This window comes from Acipenser ruthenus, chromosome 8 (assembly GCF_902713425.1).
Source record: "Acipenser ruthenus chromosome 8, fAciRut3.2 maternal haplotype, whole genome shotgun sequence".
NCBI lineage: Eukaryota > Metazoa > Chordata > Actinopteri > Acipenseriformes > Acipenseridae > Acipenser > Acipenser ruthenus.
In genome coordinates, this window is record NC_081196.1 from 25,091,793 (window position 1) to 25,113,294 (window position 21,502).

The following is a 21,502-nucleotide window of genomic DNA, read 5'->3' on the forward strand; positions in this document are numbered from 1 at the left end:
ATGCAGCTACTGTATTTTGACTTTTAAAACGCTGTCAATGTAGAAGCCGTTAGGCAACTTTCATGCGATTTGATTGGCTCTTGTAATGCTTTATTTGCATATCTCCCTACAACCTATATATATGTGTGTGTGTGTGTGTGTGTGTGTGTGTGTGTGTGTGTGTGTGTGTGTGTGTGTGTATTGAGAAACACAGCAAGTTCAGTTCACAGTTTGGACCCTCTCACTAAAACAGTGTGCTGCCTTCCTCTGTCAAGCACATCACTGAGAATGTGGACAGGCTACTAGAACGAACAGGAGACGACCCGGTAGTAGTCATCCACATCGGTACAAACAATATTGGAAGAGACAGGCCAAGATCCCTGCAAAACAAATTCAGAGAGCTAGGAAGGAAATTAAAAGACAAGACCAAAACTGTGGTATTTTCTGGGATACTGCCAGCACCTTGCAAAGGACCATACGGACAGCTGGAAATACAAAATCAAAATGCATGGCTGAAATCGTGGTGCACACAGGAAGGCTTCACCTTTCTTGAACATTGGAGCACATTCTACAACAAGGACTATCTATATAGGTGGGACGGAATGCACTTAAACAGAAAGGGAACCAATCTACTCAGAGAAAGGATCCTTGAGGAGGTCCTGAAGCATTTAAACTAGAAAGGAAGGGGGGAGAAAACAAAAAAACAGAAGGGAGACCACATCAAAACAAAGACAACAACTCAGGTAAAGACAGCTATTACATGTATTTATCTTAATGCTAGAAGTCTGAGAAACAAAATGTTAGAACTTGAAGCTACTGCACTAACAAGTAACTACGATGTGATAGGCGTTACAGAAACTTGGTTGTCTGAGAGTGATGGAGACAAATATAATATTAGTGGGTACACACTATATAGGAAAGACAGGCATGACAGAAGGAGGTGGAGGGGTAGCGCTATACATAAGAAATAGTCTTGAAGCCCAGGTGTTAAATCTGGACAAAAAACAACGCTGAATCAATATGGGTCAGAATAATGGACAAAAATTCAAAGAATAATAATAGGAGCATGCTATAGACCGCCAAATTCAGACGCCAAGCAAAATAATCTGTTATACAATGACATTCGAAATGCGTGTAGAAAAGGAGAAGCCATACTAATGGGGGATTTCAACTTCCCCCATATAAAATGGGAGAACCCGGTGGGGAGCACGACGGACGAAATTGAAATGCTGGAAATGACAAATGACTGCTTCCTAACACAATTTGTCAAGGCACCGACTAGAGGGGAGGCATGCCTTGAATTAGTCTTTTCAAATAACAAAGACAGAATAACTACAACAGAGGTCAAAGAGCCATTGGCAAACTCAGACCACAACATGGTCTCATTTGAAGTGTTTTTTAAAACCCCAAAAGTAATGAATAAAGCTAAGGTTTACAATTTTAGAAAAGCAAACTATGAAGGTATGAAACGGAGACTAACAGAAGTAGATTGGAGTAAAATAGAGAAAACATCCACAGAAAAAGGATGGCTGTTTTTTAAAAATGTAGTACTAGAGGCACAAAACAATTACATCCCAAAAGTAGACAAATCCAAATCTAAAACCAAATGGCCAAAATGGTTTAATAGATAAATTTAAAAAAATATTCAGCGAAAAAAGGCACTTTACAGAGCGATTAAAAGGGACCAAAAACAAAGTACACAGAAAGAGTACTTGGAACTGCAAACACAAGTCAAAAAGGAAGTTAGAAAGGCCAAGAGAGAGATAGAAATCAATATTGTTAAGGGGGCTAAAACCAATTCCAAAATATTTTTCCAATATTATAACTGCAAGAGAACATTCAAAGAGGAGGTCAAATGTCTAAGAGACACAAAGGGCAAAATCAGATGAAGAAAAAAAAATAGCAAATATATTAAATGATTACTTTTCACAGGATTTTACAAAGGAGGACACGGACAACATGCCTGACATGTTGACCTGTTCCTATCCAATTTTAAATAACTTTAGCATAACAGAGGCATAAGTGTTAAAGGGACTAGGAGCTCTTAAAATAAACAAATCCCCTGGGTCAGATGGTAGTACTCAAAGAAACGAAAGAAGTTATTTACAAACCACTAACCAAGATCATGCAACAGTCTCTTGACACAGGGGTTGTACCGACAGACTGGACAATTGCAAATGTAATACCGATCCACAAAAAGGGAGAAAAAACCGAACCAGGTAACTACAGACCAATAAGCCTGACTTCTATTATATGTAAACTTATGGAAACTATAAGATCTAAAATGGAAAATTACCTATATGGTAACAATATCCTGGGAGACAGTCAGCATGGTTTTAGGAAAGGGAGATCGTGTCTAACTAACCTTCTTGATTTTTTTTGAGGATGGAACATCGACAATGGATAATTGCAAAGCATACGACATAGTGTATTTAGATTTCCAGAAAGCTTCTGACAAAGTCTCGCATAAAAGATTAATTCTCAAACTGAACGGAGTAGGGATTCAAGGAAATGCATGCAAATGGATTAGGGAGTGGTTAAAATGTAGAAAACAGAAAGTACTGATTTCACCTAGAATATTGTGTTCAGTTCTGGTCACCTCGTTACAAAACTGATATTGCTGCTCTAGAAAGAGTGCAAAGAAGAGCAACCAGAATTATCCCCGGTTTAAAAGGCATGTCGTATGCAGACAGGCTAAAAGAATTGAATCTATTCAGTCTTGAACAAAGAAGACTACACGGCGATCTGATTCAAACATTCAAAATCCTAAAAGGTATAGACAATGTCGACCCAGGGGACTTTTTTGACCTGAAAAAAGAAACAAGGACCAGGGGTCACAAATGGAGATTAGATAAAGGGGCATTCAGAACAGAAAATAGGAGGCACTTTTTTTACACAGAGAATTGTGAGGGTCTGGAACCAACTCCCCAGTAATGTTGTTGAAGCCGACACCCTGGGATCCTTCAAGAAGCTGCTTGATGAGATTCTGGGATCAATAAGCTACTAACAACCAAACGAGCAAGATGGGCTGAATGGCCTCCTCTCGTTTGTAAACTTTCTTATGTTCTTATGTTCTTAATTTCCTTACAAGTCGCAGTACTTCACACTCCCTCTAATGTGTCTGAAACTGGCACTTGAAACACAAGCGAGTCAGCTCAACAAAGTCTAATAGGCTACAGTAGAATGGCAGTGATTATACAAAGAAACTGGGTGGTAGGAATTTCTGTCAGTCAACCAACGATAACTTTTTTTTTTTTTTTTTTTTTTTTTTTTAAACTGTGGTTGGATCGTCAACTAAACTCAAAAGCTGATTATTCTATTCCATAACTAAACTCAAAACCTGATTGGTTATTCTAATCTTGCTTGCCTTTCCCTAAGGCCGGCCCTGACGTTAGATGCAACACTTTCTCTAACTACAGGCAACATCATAGACTATGAGCGAAATATGGATTACGTATTATTGCGTATCATCTCTGATAAAAGCGTATCCACGCATTACCAACTCAAAATGAGTAGCGGATACGCAAAATGCGTAGAGGTTAGCAGGTCTGATAATATTAGGTTTTGGTTGAAGATCTGACAACATTCAGTGTCAAAAATATTGAAAAATGCAGAAAATCAGACAGGGGGCAAATACTTTTTCACGGCACTGTACAATGGCCTACTATGCAGATCTAAAAGACTCCCTAAGAATTTTAAAAGTAAAGCATTGTAAGGTGTAATCCAGCAGAGAAGGCTTCAGGCCCCATAAGCACACAGAAGACGAGATCAGCTTACCTGCCATCAGGAGAGAAGCGGACACACTGCACAGGTTTGTGGAAATGGAAGTGATGGAGAACAGCCCTGGTAATCAGGCTCACGAGGACAGCCGCTCCATCTGTAATACAAATCAACAAAAAGATGGAATTTTACATAATTAATGTTTTTATGATTTACGGACTCAAAACATGAAACATACAAAGTAATAATCTGATATAAATTCATAAAAAAATTCTAAAAAGATTACATAACTACATGTCGGAGCGCATCACACTGACGGATACATGGTTCTAGGGCAGTTAAGAATCCGGGCAGGTGTATAAAAGTGCGTTTATTTAAAACATTTTTTTCAAGAATAGTGTTTTTGAAGGTGTTTTTTGAAGAAAAAAACACAAGGGATTGCAACAAAAAAAAGAGCCAAAATAAGGTGGGGCAACAGCAGCACGGGGCTGGTCGCAAGTGCCGCCACGTCTCTGCCACGTTGGACGTATGCCTCACCTGCCTAAAAGGTGAGGCACATAGCACCTGACCAACCCCCTCCCTGGCAGGAGGTGGAACTGGCACCACAGGCACAACAGGGGGGCCGCTGGGACGGCTACTTCCACCTGGCCTCGAGTTGGTGCCCTTCCTGCGGGGAGGGGTGCCACTCCGTCATCTACTGCCCCTGCCCCGGAGAGGAGAGGAGGGGAGGGACGACCGGAGGTCAGCTGGGAGCTTAATCCCACACAGGACACCATATGTGACACGGACGGCTGGTGGTGACGTCAGACCCGGAAGACAGTGGACACAGACAACAGTGCTGGGATATGAATAAATACGCGGATGCGCCAGTTTATTGTAAAATAAAAAGGCTTAACCCTTTGCGGTCCATTTGTTAATCGCGCATCAGGCACGCCAGGTCTAATTAATTTTCACACGCGCAGTTAATTTTATACACGCTGTTTAAAAGTATTTTTTTTCACAGTCAAACGGGTTTAAATGGCCCTGCATATCAACAAAGCACACACTAGGCATCTCCAGCCCTGCCCCACCCTTTCGTTTGCTATAGCGTTCAGCTATGTAATAAATAAATAATAATAATAATAATAATAGTCGTACATACCGATCGATCATCTCCGGATCACTCGTTTTATCACCAAACTCCTCAATAATGCGATCCAAGTCATTATTTTATTACTATAACATCTGAAAAAAGCTCTGCAAATGTCCATGATAGTCTCAGTGCGCTGACGCACTCAACCAGCTTGTTTACTATGAACGCCCCATTATCTGATACCTGATACCATGTATGACTATTGTCTCGGCTCCTGTCGCTCCCACTCGGCAATTGAATGGTTTTCTCGGCTTTTTCCGGAGAAAAAAACGACTCAACACCCGTTTATTGCGTTGCTATAATGATGTCGGACCCAGTCCGACAAAGGACCTGTGAGGAATAACTGCAATGTCGGACCCAGTCCGACAATGGACCGCAAAGGGTTAAACAAAACAGAACACTCAAAATAAACGACATGATGGCCAAAACAGACAAACAAATCAAACACGAAACCAAACAAGTATTGTGCTGGTGTATAACCAGCACACGTTGCAATTGATTATATTTAATTAAGCTTTACCTCCTGACCCTCATTCCGCTTCCGAACACAAACTCAATCAGCCAAAGCGGCAGTTTATATTCGAGTGACCGTCTCCAAATTAATAATGAATCAATCAATCAATCAAATCAATCAAGTCAATCAACCCAGATACTGTCACATTCTGAACAGAGTTAGCATGGATGGGGAAGCTTAACCCCATCCATGCTGCAAAAAAAAAAAAACCTAACAAAACGGCGTGCTTTATACAAATTTAACAATACGTTTAATAATAATACAAAGAATACAAAACATAATATGCACAGGAGCAGGGTGTACCCAGTCACAGAAGCCCATAAAAAGTCTTGAGGGATTAACACTAGAAATACCGGAGCGGTATTTTTGACTGATCGTGGTTTTTAAATGCATTTTTCTCCACTGATCTGGCAGCTAGGTGCCTGTGCTTTTTTACTTTACCTAAATATATGTATTAAACATCTCAAAGCATCAGCAGACCCAGGGTTGCAGAAACTTATGGAGATATAATACGTTACAACACGTGATCGAGTTGCTGTGGTTAATGGGAGGAAGCAAGGACAATTAAACTGTGAGTGAAGTGTCGCTTATTCTAAACTGTGTGTTTATCGCTGCCAGATGGTTAAATATGGATCTGGGAGCTGCCGCTTTACGCTAGCGATACATAAGAACATAAGAAAGTTTACAAACGAGAGGAGGCCATTCAGCCCATCTTGCTCGTTTGGTTGTTAGTAGCTTATTGATCCCAGAATCTCATCAAGCAGCTTCTTGAAGGATCCCAGGGTGTCAGCTTCAACAACATTACTGGGGAGTTGGTTCCAGACCCTCACAATTCTCTGTGTAAAAAAGTGCCTCCTATTTTCTGTTCTGAATGCCCCTTTATCTAATCTCCATTTATGACCCCTGGTCCTTTTTTCTTTTTTCAAGTCAAAGAAGTCCCCCGGGTTGACATTGTCTATACCTTTTAGGATTTTGAATGTTTGAATCAGATCGCCGCGTAGTCTTCTTTGTTCAAGACTGAATAAATTCAATTCTTTTAGCCTGTCTGCATACGACATGCCTTTTAAACCTGGGATAATTCTGGTTGCTCTTCTTTGCACTCTTTCTACAGCAGCAACATCCTTTTTGTAACGAGGTGACCAGAACTGAACACAATATTCTAGGTGAGGTCTTACTAATGCATTGTAGAGTTTTAACATTACTTCCCTTGATTTAAATTCAACACTTCTCACAATATATCCAAGCATCTTGTTAGCCTTTTTTATAGCTTCCCCACATTGTCTAGATGAAGACATTTCTGAGTCAACATAAACTCCTAGGTCTTTTTCATAGTTCCCTTCTTCAATTTCACTATCTCCCATATGATATTTATAATGCACATTTTTACTGCCCGCATGCAATACTTTACACTTTTCTCTATTAAATTTCATTTGCCATGTGTCTGCCCAATTTTGAATGCTGTCTAGATCATTTTGAATGACCTTTGCTGCTTCAACAGTGTTTGCCACTCCTCCTATTTTTGTGTCGTCTGCAAATTTAACGAGTTTGCTTACTATATCAGAGTCTAAATCATTAATGTAGATTAGGAATAGCAGAGGACCTAATACTGATCCCTGTGGTACACCACTGGTTACCTTGCTCCATTTTGAGGTTTCTCCTCTAATCAGTACTTTCTGTTTTCTACCTGTTAACCACTCCCTAATCCATGTGCATGCATTTCCTTGAATCCCTACTGCGTTCAGTTTGAGAATTAATCTTTTATGCGGGATTTTGTCAAAAGCTTTCTGGAAATCTAAATAAACCATGTTGTATGCTTTGCAGTTATCCATTTTCAATGTTGCATCCTCAAAAAAGTCAAGCAGGTTAGTTAGACATGATCTCCCTTTCCTAAAACCATGCTGGCTGTCTCCCAGGATATTGTTACCATATAAGTAATTTTCCATTTTGGATCTTATTATAGTTTCCATAAGTTTCCATATAATAGAAGTCAGGCTTATTGGTCTGTAGTTACCTGGTTCGGTTTTGTCTCCCTTTTTGTGGATCGGTATTACGTTTGCTATTTTCCAGTCTGTTGGTACAACCCCTGTGTCAAGAGACTGTTGCATGATCTTGGTTAGTGGTTTGTAAATAACTTCTTTCATTTCTTTGAGTACTATTGGGAGGATCTCATCCGGCCCAGGGGATTTGTTTATTTTAAGAGCTCCTAGTCCCTTTAACACTTTTGCCTCTGTTATGCTAAAGTTATTTAAAACTGGATAGGAACAGGTCGACATGTGGGGCATGTTGTCCGTGTCCTCCTTTGTAAAAACCTGTGAAAAGTAATCATTTAATATATTTGCTATTTTTTTTTCTTCATCTATGATTTTGCCATTTGTGTCTCTTAGACATTTAGCCTCCTCTTTGAATGTTCTCTTGCTGTTATAATATTGGAAAAACATTTTGGAATTGGTTTTAGCCCCCTTAGCAATATTGATTTCTATCTCTCTCTTGGCCTTTCTAACTTCCTTTTTGACTTGTGTTTGCAGTTCCAAGTACTCTTTCTGTGTGCTTTGTTTTTGGTCCCTTTTAAACGCTCTGTAAAGTGGCTTTTTTCGCTGAATATTTTTTTTAATTGATCTATTAAACCATTTTGGCCATTTTGTTTTAGATTTAGATTTGTCTACTTTTGGGATGTAATTGTTTTGTGCCTCTAGTACTACATTTTTAAAAAACAGCCACCCTTTTTCTGTGGATGTTTTCTCTATTTTACTCCAATCTACTTCTGTTAGTCTCTGTTTCATACCTTTGTAGTTTGCTTTTCTAAAATTGTAAACCTTAGCTTTAGTCATTACTTTTGGGGTTTTAAAAAATATTTCAAATGAGACCATGTTGTGGTCTGAGTTTGCCAATGGCTCTCTGACCTCTGTTTTAGTTATTCTGTCTTCATTATTTGAAAAGACTAAATCAAGGCATGCCTCCCCTCTAGTCGGTGCCTTGACAAATTGCGTTAGGAAGCAGTCATTTGTCATTTCCACCATTTCAATTTCGTCCGTCGTGCCCCCCATTGGGTTTTCCCATTTTATACAGGGGAAGTTGAAATCCCCCATTAGTATGGCTTCTCCTTTTCTACACGCATTTCGAATGTCATTGTATAACAGATTATTTTGCTCAGCGTCTGAATTTGGCGGTCTATAGCATGCTCCTATTATTATGCCCTTTGAATTTGTGTCCATTATTCTGACCCATATTGATTCTGCATTGTTTTCTTTGTCCTGATTTAACACCTGAGCTTCAAGGCTATTTCTTATGTATAGCGCTACCCCTCCGCCTCTTCTGTCCTGCCTGTCTTTCCTATACAGTGTGTACCCACTAATATTATATTCGTCTCCATCACTCTCAGACAACCAAGTTTCTGTAACACCTATCACATCGTAGTTACTTGTTAGTGCAGTAGCTTCAAGTTCTAACATTTTGTTTCTGAGACTTCTAGCATTAAGATAAATACATTTAATAGTGGTCTTACCTGAGTTGTTGCTCTTGTTTTGATGTAGTCTCCCTTCTGTTTTTTTGTTTTCTCCCCCCTTCCTTTCTAGTTTAAATGCTTCTGTACCGCCTGAAGGATCCTTTCTCCGAGTAGATTGGTTCCCTTTCTGTTTAAGTGCAGTCCGTCCCACCTGTATAGATAGTCCTTGTTGTAGAAAGTGCTCCAATGTTCAAGAAAGGTGAAGCCTTCCTGTGTGCACCACGATTTCAGCCATGCATTTTGATTTTGTATTTCCAGCTGTCCATATGGTCCTTTGCAAGGCGCCGGCAGTATCCCAGAAAAGACCACAGTTTTGGTCTTGTCTTAATTTCCTTCCTAGCTCTCTGAATTTGTTTTGCAGGGATCTTGGCCTGTCTCTTCCAATGTTGTTTGTACCAATGTGGACGACTACTACCGGGTCATCTCCTGTTCGTTCTAGGAGCCTGTCCACATTCTCAGTGATGTGCTTGACTGAGGCTCCTGGAAGGCAGCACACTGTTGTAGTAAGGGGGTCCAAACTGCGAACTGAACTTGCTGTGTTTCTCAGTATGGAGTCCCCAACAATCATGACCTCCCTTCTTTTTGCTGCCTGGTCAGCACTGTTTATAGGGTCCTGGGTGTTGTTTCTTTCATTCTCGTGATGTTGGTTTTGGTCATCTAAGTGGCTCAAATGTGTTGGCTGTCTGGATTTCTGGTGGTTGTGTTTGACGAAGTTTCTTTTTTTCCCTGCTTCTGCCTATCTGAACCCAGCTGTTTCGACTCTCTTCCATCTCCCTATTGGCTTTCAGTCTGCTAGGGGTGCAGACTTCCATGAATTGTGGGTGTGTCAGCTCCTCAAGCTCCTGTTGCTGTCTCATTTCCTCCAGCTCCTTTTCTAGCAGGCTTAATCGCTGAAGCAAGTCCTGGATCGTGCAGCACTTTACACAAACTTGGTTGAGCTCTGTTGGGTTTTCTCGGATTTCCCACATCATGCAGTTGTCACAGATTACTGGCTTGAATACCATTTTTTTTGTTTAGTGTAGCTTCTGCAGCTGTCAACCTGCTTTCAACTGCTTCTAACTGCGTTGTACTTGTCCACTCGTACTTCTCCCACGATGTCGCTTCCACACGCTGTCGCTTGGAAGTCTGCCTGCCTTTTGTTTGTTTGTGTTTGTGCTGCGTGCTCCGCTCCTCCCCCGTGTCCCAGAACGCCGCGGGATTTGAATCAGCTGCTCCGAGTTTCAGCTGATCAGAAAAATACACGCAGCTGCAAGGCTTTAAGCTGCAATGTTTTCTGATTAAAGCAACTCCAGATTTAAAGATGTAATTCCTCCTTTCTGCTTCTAACTGCGTTGTACTTGTCCACTCGTACTTCTCCCACGATGTTGCTTCCACACGCTGTCGTTTGGAAGTCTGCCTGCCTTTTGTTTGTTTGTTTTTGTGCTGCGTGCTCCGCTCCTCCCCCGTGTCCCAGAACGCAGCGGGATTTGAATCAGCTGCTCCGAGTTTCAGCTGATCAGAAAAATACACGCAGCTGCAAGGCTTTAAGCTGCAATGTTTTCTGATTAAAGCAACTCCAGATTTAAAGATGTAATTCCTCCTTTCTGCTTCTAACTGCGTTGTACTTGTCCACTCGTACTTCTCCCACGATGTCGCTTCCACACGCTGTCGCTTGGAAGTCTGCCTGCCTTTTGTTTGTTTGTGTTTGTGCTGCGTGCTCCGCTCCTCCCCCGTGTCCCAGAACGCTGCGGGATTTGAATCAGCTGCTCCGAGTTTCAGCTGATCAGAAAAATACACGCAGCTGCAAGGCTTTAAGCTGCAATGTTTTCTGATTAAAGCAACTCCAGATTTAAAGATGTAATTCCTCCTTTCTGCTTCTAACTGCGTTGTACTTGTCCACTCGTACTTCTCCCACGATGTCGCTTCCACACGCTGTCGCTTGGAAGATACACCCGGACTGCACTGCACTTGAACACACACCAGCACCACTGTTTCCAGCACTGCACCTGCACTGAGAGCAGGCACTGTCCGGATACATGTCTGTGTTTCGTGTCTGTATTTGTTATTATTATTATTATTATTATTATTATTATTATTATTTCAGGACTGCAACCCCTTGGTTTTGATGCTGGCAATACCCATAGTTGGGTAGAGCCAGCATTATTATTATTTAAAACGGTCAAGGAGACCCAAAAAGAAAAGAAAAGTACTTGAACCGTGAACTTTGCATTTGTCGTTGTCTGGAGCACCTGCATCACCCTTGGTGTCAAGAACTGGGAGATGGATGTCGCCACGCTCACCATGCTGCTGCAGGCAATGGAGCAGAGACAAGACAGAGGAGAGACACACAGCGCTGATAGAGGGTTGGTCTCGGAAACGCACCACAAGCACCAGCAATACCCGTGATGGCGCCCCCTAAAGTTTGGGCGAAAATGATGACTGTGGAGGATGACCCGGAGGCGTACTCTGTTGCCTTCGAGCGGTTGGCCACCACCGTGTTATGGCCGAAGGAGTACTGGGCCAGCCAAATGGGTCCCTGTCTGAGCGGGAAAGCTCAGGCAGCGTATCAGGCAATGACCAACGAGGAGGCTAGCCAGTACGACCTGGTCAAACAGGCCATCCTCCAATGCCGGAATATCACGGGGGAAACACACCGGGTGCAGTTCCGGGAGTATCAGAGGCCACGGGAGACCCGCCCCAGAGTTGTTGCGCAAAAACTCTGTGACCACATGTTGCACTGGCTCAGCCCTGCCGAAAAGACAGGGCAGCAAATGGGAAAAGCCATCGTTCTGGAGCAGTTCTGCCATGTGGTCGGCGCTGAGACCCAAGGATGGATACAGCGCCATAATCCGGCCACCCTGGAGGCCGCCGTCAAACTGACGGATGATTTTGAGGACTCCCAGGTCTCCATAAAGACCGGACTGCTGACCCCTATCGTCGCGTCAACCAACCGCGGACTAGTGCCACCACCTCTCCAGCTGGGAACCAGACCTCCTAGGTCACCGAACCCAATGGGCTGGCCCACCTCCTTACCATGGAGGCAGCGGTTGGCCCCCAGCTGGGGTAGATTTACTACCCCCAACCCGCTGCCTTATCAGCAGCGGGACAGACAACTAACCTCAGTCCCGCATGCCCCGATTGTCTGTTTTAGGTGCCATGAACCGGGACACATCGCCCATTTGGCAATGGAGTGCAACGTTGTGACGTGCAATCTGGCATCGGAGACAGGTAAGGAACGAGGAAATGGTCGGGAGGGGCCTTGTATCATTGATGTGGTGCTTGGTAATGTGAGTACCCAGGCTTTAGTGGACTCAGTGTGCCCAGATCTTAATTCGAGGGGTTCTCTTAGGTGGTTTCCCATGGCAGCCACAAGGCAAGGTGGCATCTCCTGTATCCATGGAGATACGGCAACATACCCCACACTACACAACAGCGCCACCTCACAGTGGGGGTGGTGGAAAGGCTGCCGCACCCCGTTATTCTGGGCCGGGACTGGCCACAGTATCGGCAATTAATCCAAAAGGCAGTCACAACCACGCACGTAAATATGGCAGACAGAGCAGGGGAAACGATTGGTGAGATTTTCCCCCTGCAAGCTGACCAGTTTTCTTCCCTTTTTCGTCCTAGGAAAACAAAGAAAGAGAGACAGATCGAAAAATGGGAAGGTGCACCTCTGAAATGAGGCTGGGGACTGGTGGGAGAGAGCGCAGATGGTATCAAACGCCACTCAAAGGGAGTCGGGTATGCAGCGTGACTGAGAGGGCTAGGTTATTGGGCGATCCAGGGCAGATGTTACTCCGGTCCCTCTCAATTGCAAAGCATATGACATGGTTTATTTAGATTTCCAGAATGCTTTTGACAAAGTCCCACATAAAAGATGACTTCTCAAACTGAACGCAGTAGGGATTCAAGGAAATGCATGCACATGGATTAGGGATTGGTTAACATGTAGAAAACAGAAAGTACTGATTAGAGGAGAAACCTCAAAATGGAGCAAGGTAACCAGTGGTGTACCACAGGGATCAGTATTAGGTCCTCTGCTATTCCTAATCTACATTAATGATTTAGATTCTGGTATAGTAAGCAAACTTGTTAAATTTGCAGACAACATAAAAATAGGAGGAGTGGCAAACACTGTTGAAGCAGTAAAGGTCATTCAAAATGATCTAGACAGCATTCAGAACTGGGCAGACACATGGCAAATGACATTTAATAGAGAAAAGTGTAAAGTATTGCATGCAGGCAAAAAAATGTGCATTCTAAATATCATATGGGAGATACTGAAATTGAAGAAGGGAACTATGAAAAAGACCTAGGAGTTTATGTTGACTCCATGTATTCATCTAGACAATGTGGGGAAGCTATAAAAAAGGGCCAACAAGACGCTCGGATATATTGTGAGAAGTGTTGAATTTAAATCAAGGGAAGTAATGTTAAAACTTTACAATGCATTAGTAAGACCTCACCTAGAATATTGTGTTCAGTTCTGGTCACCTCGTTACAAAAAGGATATTTATTCAGTCTTGAACAAAGAAGACTACGCAGCGATCTGATTCAAACATTCAAAATCTTAAAAGGTATAGACAATGTCGACCCAGGGGACTTTTTTTACCTGAAAAAAGAAACAAAGACCAGGGGTCACAAATGGAGATTAGATAAAGGGGCATTCAGAACAGAAAATAGGAGGTACTTTTTTACACAGAGAATTGTGAGTGTCTGGAACCAACTCCCCAGTAATGTTGTTGAAGCTGACACCCTGGGATGCTTCAAGAAGCTGCTTGATGAGATTCGGGGATCAATAAGCTACTAACAACCAAACAAGCAAGATGGGCTGAATGGCCTCCTCTCATTTGTAAACTTTCTTATGTTCTTATGTTCTAATGCACCGTACATGTGGGGGTCAAGCGCAGACCTAGTGTGGGACCAGAATCAAAATGGATTGAATTAGGAGTTTTTGCCACTGATCAACACAAAAAAAGTCCATAATGTCAAAGTGAAAAATAAAATCTACAAATTGTTCTAAATTAATTACAAATATAAAGCAGAAAATAATTGATTGCATAAGTATTCCCCCCTTTGCTATGACACACCTAAATAAGCTCTGGTGCAACCAATTGTCTTTAGAAGTCACATAATTAGTTGAATGGAGTCCACCTGTGTGCAATTAACCCTTTGCGGTCCATTTATTAATCGCGCGTCAGGCACGCCAGGTCTAATTAATTTTCACACGCGCAGTTAATTTTATACGCGCTGTTTAAAAGTATTTTTTTTCACAGTCAAACGGGTTTAAATGGCCCTGCATATCAACAAAGCACACACTAGGCATCTCCAGCCCCTCCCCAGCCTTTTGTTTGCTATAGCGTTCAGCTGTGTAAGAAATAAATAATAATAATAATAATAATAGTCGTACATACCGATCGATCATCTCCAGATCACTCGTTTTATCACCAAACTCCTCAATAATGCGATCCAAGTCATTATTTTATTACTATAACATCTGAAAAAAGCTCTGCAAATGTCCATGATAGTCTCAGTGCGCTGACGCACTTAGCCAGCTTGTTTATTATGGACGCCCATTATCTGATACCTGATACCATGTATGACTATTCATGAAATACGCCTTTTTTTTTTTCTTTTTCAGACTTGTCTCGGCTCCTGTCGCTACCACTCGGCAATTGAATGGTTTTCTCGGCTTTTTCCGGAGAAAAAATGACTAAACACCCGTTTATTGCGTTGCTATAATGATGTCGGACCCAGTCCGACAAAGGACCTGTGAGGAATAATTGCAATGTCGGACCCAGTCCGACAATGGACCGCAAAGGGTTAAGGTGTTTCACATGATTTCAGGTTAAATACACCTGTCTCTGGGAGGTCCCACAGTTGGTTAGTATATTTCCTAACAAAAACTACATCATGAAGACAAAGGAATATTCAAAGCAAATCCGGAATAAGGTTCTTCAAAAGCACCTATCAGGGGTAGGATATAAGAACATTTCCAAGGCATTGAATATCCCCCGGAGCACAGTAAAGTCCATTATTAAGAAATGGAGAGAATATGGCACAACCTCAATAACAGAGTATCAGGGCGAGAAGGGCACTAGTCAGGGAGGCCACCAAGAGGCCTATGGCAACTGTAAAGGAGTTAGTCTTCTACGGCTGAGCTGGGAGACGCTGTGCATACGGCAACAATAGCCCGGTGCTTCACAAAACTGGCCTTTATGGGAGAGTGGCAAAAAAACAAATCTCGGCTAGTTTGCCAGAAGGCATGTGGGAGACTCTGAGACCAAGTGGAAGAAGAGCCTATGGTCTGATGAGACCAAAATAGAGCTTTTTGGCCTCAACGCTAAGCACTATGTTTGGCGCAAGCCTAACACCGCACACCATCCTGAGAACACCATCCCTACCGTGAAGCATGCTTCTCTGCGTCAGGGCCTGGAAAGCTTGTGAAGATAGAGGGCAAAATGGATGCAGCAAAGTACAGAGAAATCCTTGAGGAAAATCTGCTGAAGTCTGCAGAGACCTGGGACTTGGGAGAAGATTCATCTTCCAAACGGACAATGACCCCAAACATACAGCCAAAGTCACACTGGAGTGGCTTAAAAACAAAAAGGTCAATGTCCTGGAGTGGCCCAATCAAAGCCCAGACCTCAATCCAATTGAGAATTTGTGGAAAGAGTTGAAAATTGCTCTTCACCAAAGGTCCCCATCCAACTTATGGAGCTTGAGCAATTTTGCAAAGAAGAATGAGCAAAAATTGTAGTGTCCAGATGTGTAAAGCTGGTAGACTTATCAAAATAGACTTTTTTTGTGTTGATCAGTGGCAAAAACTCCTAATTCAATCCATTTTGATTCCATGTTGTAACACAATAAAATGTGGAAAAGTCCAAGGTGGGTGAATACTTTTGAAAGCCACTGTGTGTGTGTGTATAATATATATATATATATATATATATATATATATATATATATATATATATATATATTAGATTAAACTGAACACTGTTATACGAGGAGGAGTTAAATATCAGCAAAACTTGCAAAGAAAATGTACAAAATGAAATTTACTGGTTGCATAAGTATTCAACCCCTTACAGTGTCAGTACTTGGTAGAAGCACCTTTTGCAGCAATTACTGCTATGAGTCTTTTTGAATAGGTCTCTACTAGCTTTGTACAGTAGGATGGTGACATTTTTGCCCATTCTTCATGGGAAAATTGCTCCAGTTCTCATAAGTTTGTTGGGGATCGTCGATGGACTGCAATCTTCAAGTCTCGACATTCAATTCTTCAAGACAGGACTTTGACTGGGTTACTAAAGAACAATAATTCTCTTGCTGTTCAACCACTCCAGTGTGGCTTTGACTTTGTGCTTCAGGTCATTGTCCTGCAGAAACCTGAATTTCCTCCCCAGTTTCCTCAAGGATTTGCCGGCACCATCCATTCTCCCCTCTATCCTGACAAGCTTCCCAGTCCCTGCTGAAGAGAAGCATCCCCATAACATGATGCTGCTACCGCCATGCTTCACAGTTGGGATGGTGTTGACTGGGTGATGTGCAGTGTTGGGATTGCGCCAGACGCAACGCTTGAATTTAGACCGAAAAGTTCAATTTTTGTCTCCTCTGACCACAAAACCTTTCACATGTCTGCAGTATCATCTACATGCTTTTTCACAAACTCCTTATGTGCTTTAAGATGAGGCTTTTTGAGTAATGGTTTCTTTCTTGCCACCTGTCCATACAGGCCAGCTTTGTGTAGGGACCGGCTTATTGTTGATGTGTGAACACTGACTCCCATCTCAGACACAGAACTTTGCAGATCTCTCAAGGTCATTGCTGGCTTCAAAGCGACATCCCAAACCAGTTTCCTGCTTGCCCGGCTGCTCAGTTTGGGAGGGCGACCTGATCTGGGTAGTGTCTTGGTGGTATGATGCATCATCCACTTCTTAATGATGGACTTCACTGTGCTGAGAGGGATAGTCAGCGCCTTTGAAATGTTCTTGTACCGTTCTCCTGCACTGTGCCTCTCTACCACTTTATCCCTGAGTTGTTTCGAAAGCTCCTTGGTCTTCATGGTAAAGCGGACAATGCTTCCAAGAACTTGTCATTAGTTAAGAACATAAGAAAGTTTACAAACGAGAGGAGGCCATTCAGCCCATCTTGCTCGTTTGGTTGTTAGTAGCTTAACGATCCCAGGATCTCATCAAGCAGCTTCTTGAAGGATCCCAGGGTGTCAGCTTCAACAATATTACTGGGGAGTTGGTTCCAGACCCTCACAATTCTCTGTGTAAAAAAGTGCCTCCTATTTTCTGTCCTGAATGCCCATTTATCTAATCTCCATTTGTGACCCCGGTCCTTGTTTCTTTTTTCAGGTCAAAAAAGTCCCCTGGGTCGACATTGTCTATACCTTTTAGGATTTTGAATGCTTGAATCAGATCACCGCGTAGTCTTCTTTGTTCAAGACTGAATAGAGATTCAATTCTTTAAGCCTGTCTGCATATGACATGCCTTTTAAACCGGGGATAATTCTGGTTGCTCTTCTTTGCACTCTTTCTACAGCAGCAATATCCTTTTTGTAACGAGGTGACCAGAACTGAACACAATATTCTAGGTGAGGGCTTACTAATGCATTGTAAAGCTTTAACATTACTTCCCTTGATTTAAATTCAACACTTCTCACAATATATCCAAGCACCTTGTTGGCCTTTTTATAGCTTCCCCACATTGTCCAGATGAAGACATTTCTGAGTCAACATAAACTCCTAGGTCTTTTTCATAGATTCCTTCTTCAATTTCACTATCTCCCATATGATATTTATAATGCACATTTTTATTGCCTGCGTGCAGTACTTTTCTCTATTAAATGTCATTTGCCATGTGTCTGCCCAGTTCTGAATGCTGTCCAGATCATTTTGAATTACCTTTGCTGCTGCAACAGTGTTTGCCACTCCTCCTATTTTTGTGTTGTCTGCAAATTTAACAAGTCTGCTTACTATACCAGAATCTAAATCATTAATGTAGATTAGGAATAGCAGAGGATCTAATACTGATCCCTGTGGTACACCACTGGTTACCTCGCTCCATTTTGAGGTTTCTCCTCTAATCAGTACTTTCTGTTTTCTACATGTTAACCAATCCCTAATCCACGTGCATGCATTTCCTTGAATCCCTACTGCGTTCAGTTTGAGAAGTCATCTTTTATGCGGGACTTTGTCAAAAGCTTTCTGGAAATCTAAATAAACCATGTCGTATGCTTTGCAATTATCCATTGTCAAAGCTGCACTCTCAAAAAAATGAAGCAGGTTAGTTAGACACGATCTCCCACGATCTCCCTGACTGTCTCCCAGGATATTGTTACCATATAGGTAATTTTCCATTTTGGATCTTATTATAGTTTCCATAAGTTTCCATATAATAGAAGTCAGGCTTATTGGTCTGTAGTTACCTGGTTTGGTTTTGTCTCCCTTTTTGCGGATCGGTATTACGTTTGCAATTTTCCAGTCTGTCGGTACAACCCCTGTGTCAAGAGACTGTTGCATGATCTTGGTTACCGGTTTGTAAATAACTTCTTTCATTTCTTTGAGTACTATTGGGAGGATCTCATCTGGCCCAGGGGATTTGTTTATTTTAAGAGCTCCTAGTCCCTTTAACACTTCTGCCTCTGTTATGCTAAAGTTATTTAAAACTGGCTAGGGTCAGGTCGACATGTGCGGCATGTTGTCCGTGTCCTCCTTTGTAAAAACCTGTGAAAAGTAATCATTTAATATATTTGCTATTTTTTTTTTCTTCGTCTATGATTTTGCCATTCGTGTCTTAGACATTTAACCTCCTAGTTGATTGATTTAGAGATCGAGTTTGAATGCATCGAGTCAGAAGTATTTATAGAACCAGGTATTAATATTTCAAAATTAATAGCAGAGTGATCTGAAACCGTAAGATCAATGATGGTCAAGTACTGAATGTTTAGGCCAGGAGAGATAATTAAATCTAGAGTATGGCCATGAATATGACTAGGGCCAGTAACATGTTGAGTGAAACCAAGGGACTCAAGCAATATAATAAAATCTCTTCCAAGGGGATCTCATTCTACATCAACATTAACCCTTTCCAGTCCAATGTCGGACCCTGTCCAACATCATCAAAAAAACAGGTCTCTAGTCGTTTTTTCTCTGGAAAAAGCCAATAAAACCATTGAATGGCCGAGTGAGATCGATAGGAGCCGAAAAAAAAGGGGACGTATCTGAGAAATACAGATAGTCCCGGCACCACAAAGATAACACAGACATAAACAAACAAGATAGCTGCTTCCGCATCCAGCGCTCAGAGAATATCACAGACATTTGCAGAGCTTTTTTGAGATGTTATAGTAATAAAATAATGACTTGGATCGCATTATTGAGGAGTTTGGTGATAAATTCAGGAGATGATTTATCGGTATGCACTACTATCAAGAGGTATGTGAAAAATACAGTGAACAAGGGGTGGGGCGGAGCTGGAGATGCAGTACTGAGTCTCCTGTTGATATGTAGTGCCTTTTAAACCTGTTTTACTGTAAAAAAAAAATACTTTTAAACAGCGCGTCTAAAATAAACTGCGCGTGAAAATAAATTGTACCTGACGTGCCTGAGACGCGCTGAATAAATGGACCGCAAAGGGTTAAAATCAGACAATTTAGTCCTGAAGGACAATAAATAACTATAACCTGAACAGAAATTTGCAATTGCCGCGTGGCTGTCATTCATTTCGAAACCTGCATAAATATGCCTAAATTTACAAAATAAAATATCACACGTTTGTTTTTGTCTTACCAAAAAGAAAACAAAATCTTGTTTTTAGAAGTTATCACAGAATTATGTGAAACTGTGATGTGTTAGTACAAAATAATCCTGGAGAATATGTGACCCACTTTTACCAATAAGCAAATAATTGAGAATCCCAAGCTACAATATAAAACATTATATACATGACACGTGGTGACAAATCTGCACATTAGTAAGCATTAAGATTGGTCATTAACTACATTCTGCATTCAGAAACTGTTCCAGTGTTTTCAGAATTTTTTTTATATTTCATCATGTTTGAGGAGCTCAATATCAACCCACCTTCATCGACCAGGATGGCCAGGTTTTCATCAGGGGAGAGCCCGACACAAGTGATATTCTTGGTTGTAGCCACCGGCAATGTCTCAGACTTGTTGCTGTGTATGAAACAGCAAAGCAATAATCACAAAATAGCTCTATTAGTTATCAAAACACTAAATTAAACAAGCAGGGCAAGTACGACAAGATAAATACAGCTATACATGAAACATTATATATTCTGTATTTTACATAAATAATTATTTATGGAATTCTAAAATGTCACACACAACCTGTCTTCAACTTAAGGACTATTATTTGTTTATTTATCAGACGCCTTTATCCAAGGCGACTTACAGAGACTAGGGTGTGTGAACTATGCATCAGCTGCAGAGTCACTTACAACTACGTCTCACCCGAAAGACGGAGCACAAGGAGGTTAAGTGACTTGCTCAGGGTCACATAATGAGTCAGTGGCTGAGGTGGGATTTGAACCGGGGACCTCGGTTACAAGCCCTTTTCTTTAACCACTGGACCACACAGCCTCCTATGACAAGTGCAACAAAACTATTAGGCTTTAATATTTTAAACTCATGCTTCAAGAGAAAGCTGACTTCACAGAGACTTACTTTTTGAGGTCAAAGATCGAAATTCTGTTTCCAACTGGACTAATCACTGAATTTCCATCATGAGAAAAATTAAGGTTGCCATGACGATATACTGTCCCAAGCAGATTTGAAAACTGAAATAAAAAATGACAAATTAAGAATTTCATATCCAATAAAAATTGCTTACCACATGAAAATTTTAAATCTGACTGTAGGTGTAAAAAGTCATGCTATCTGCTTTGTAGCTGTGTTGCCTAAAAAATGAATTAGGCAGGGTTAGGCAACCTGAGTTCTTCCAAGGACTTTGTTCCATTTAAATTGATCTTCAGTTCGGTCCTACAGAATGGACTGAAAGAGCCAAGTTTTCCTATCTCTGTAAAAGGGCAATATGGGGCTGTTCCAGCCCACACTCTATTTATTTGCTGGGTGGTAGATGATGGCTTTTCATATGGGTTAATAAATTTAATAAATGAAATGGAACTAACACCCCAACTGGACACTAGGAGTGCTAGATTCCGTTTAATTTAATAAACGTTTAAACTTTTAAAAATATATAGTTTAAACGTTTAAACATTAAAATAAAAACATTTTGAAAAGATGCTGTGTAAGGGGGGGGGGGGGGGGGGGGGTAGGATGCGTCCCCCTCGATGTGCGGTCTCGACAGCAGGTGAACCGGAAGTCAGCCATCTTGGGGGAAGTGCGTAGCTGCAAGGGCTCTGAGCATTTTAAAATAAATAGCTTTCTATAAATTACCGCATATGTCTATAAATAGGTATTTTACACCAGCTTTTCTACTGTCCTTAAATGCAATTTATATCTGTTAATCCATTTGTGTATCTCAATCACAACTGAGAAACATGTTAATAGTAAAAGTGGTTTAATTTATGTTTTTTTTCTTCTTCTGTAAAACCACTAAAGGGGCTTTTAAATAGTACGTCTTACTTTTTCATTTAAATGCTGAAGCAACTCATCCTTATTAATTTAAATACAGTTACT

General features: G+C 41.4%; 1 protein-coding gene across 1 annotated transcript in view; it reads right to left on the bottom strand.

Moving 5' to 3' along the window:
* Nucleotides 1–21,502, bottom strand: part of pwp2h (PWP2 small subunit processome component) — a 104,728-nt gene that overhangs the window by 80,681 nt on the left and 2,545 nt on the right. The window contains exons 2-4 of the mRNA XM_034010878.3: nucleotides 20,528–20,640; nucleotides 19,923–20,017; nucleotides 3,757–3,856 (exon numbers count right to left, since the gene is read on the bottom strand). Coding sequence (XP_033866769.3) covers nucleotides 3,757–3,856; nucleotides 19,923–20,017; nucleotides 20,528–20,640 — 308 coding nt within the window. The remainder of the gene's footprint in view (nucleotides 1–3,756; nucleotides 3,857–19,922; nucleotides 20,018–20,527; nucleotides 20,641–21,502) is intronic.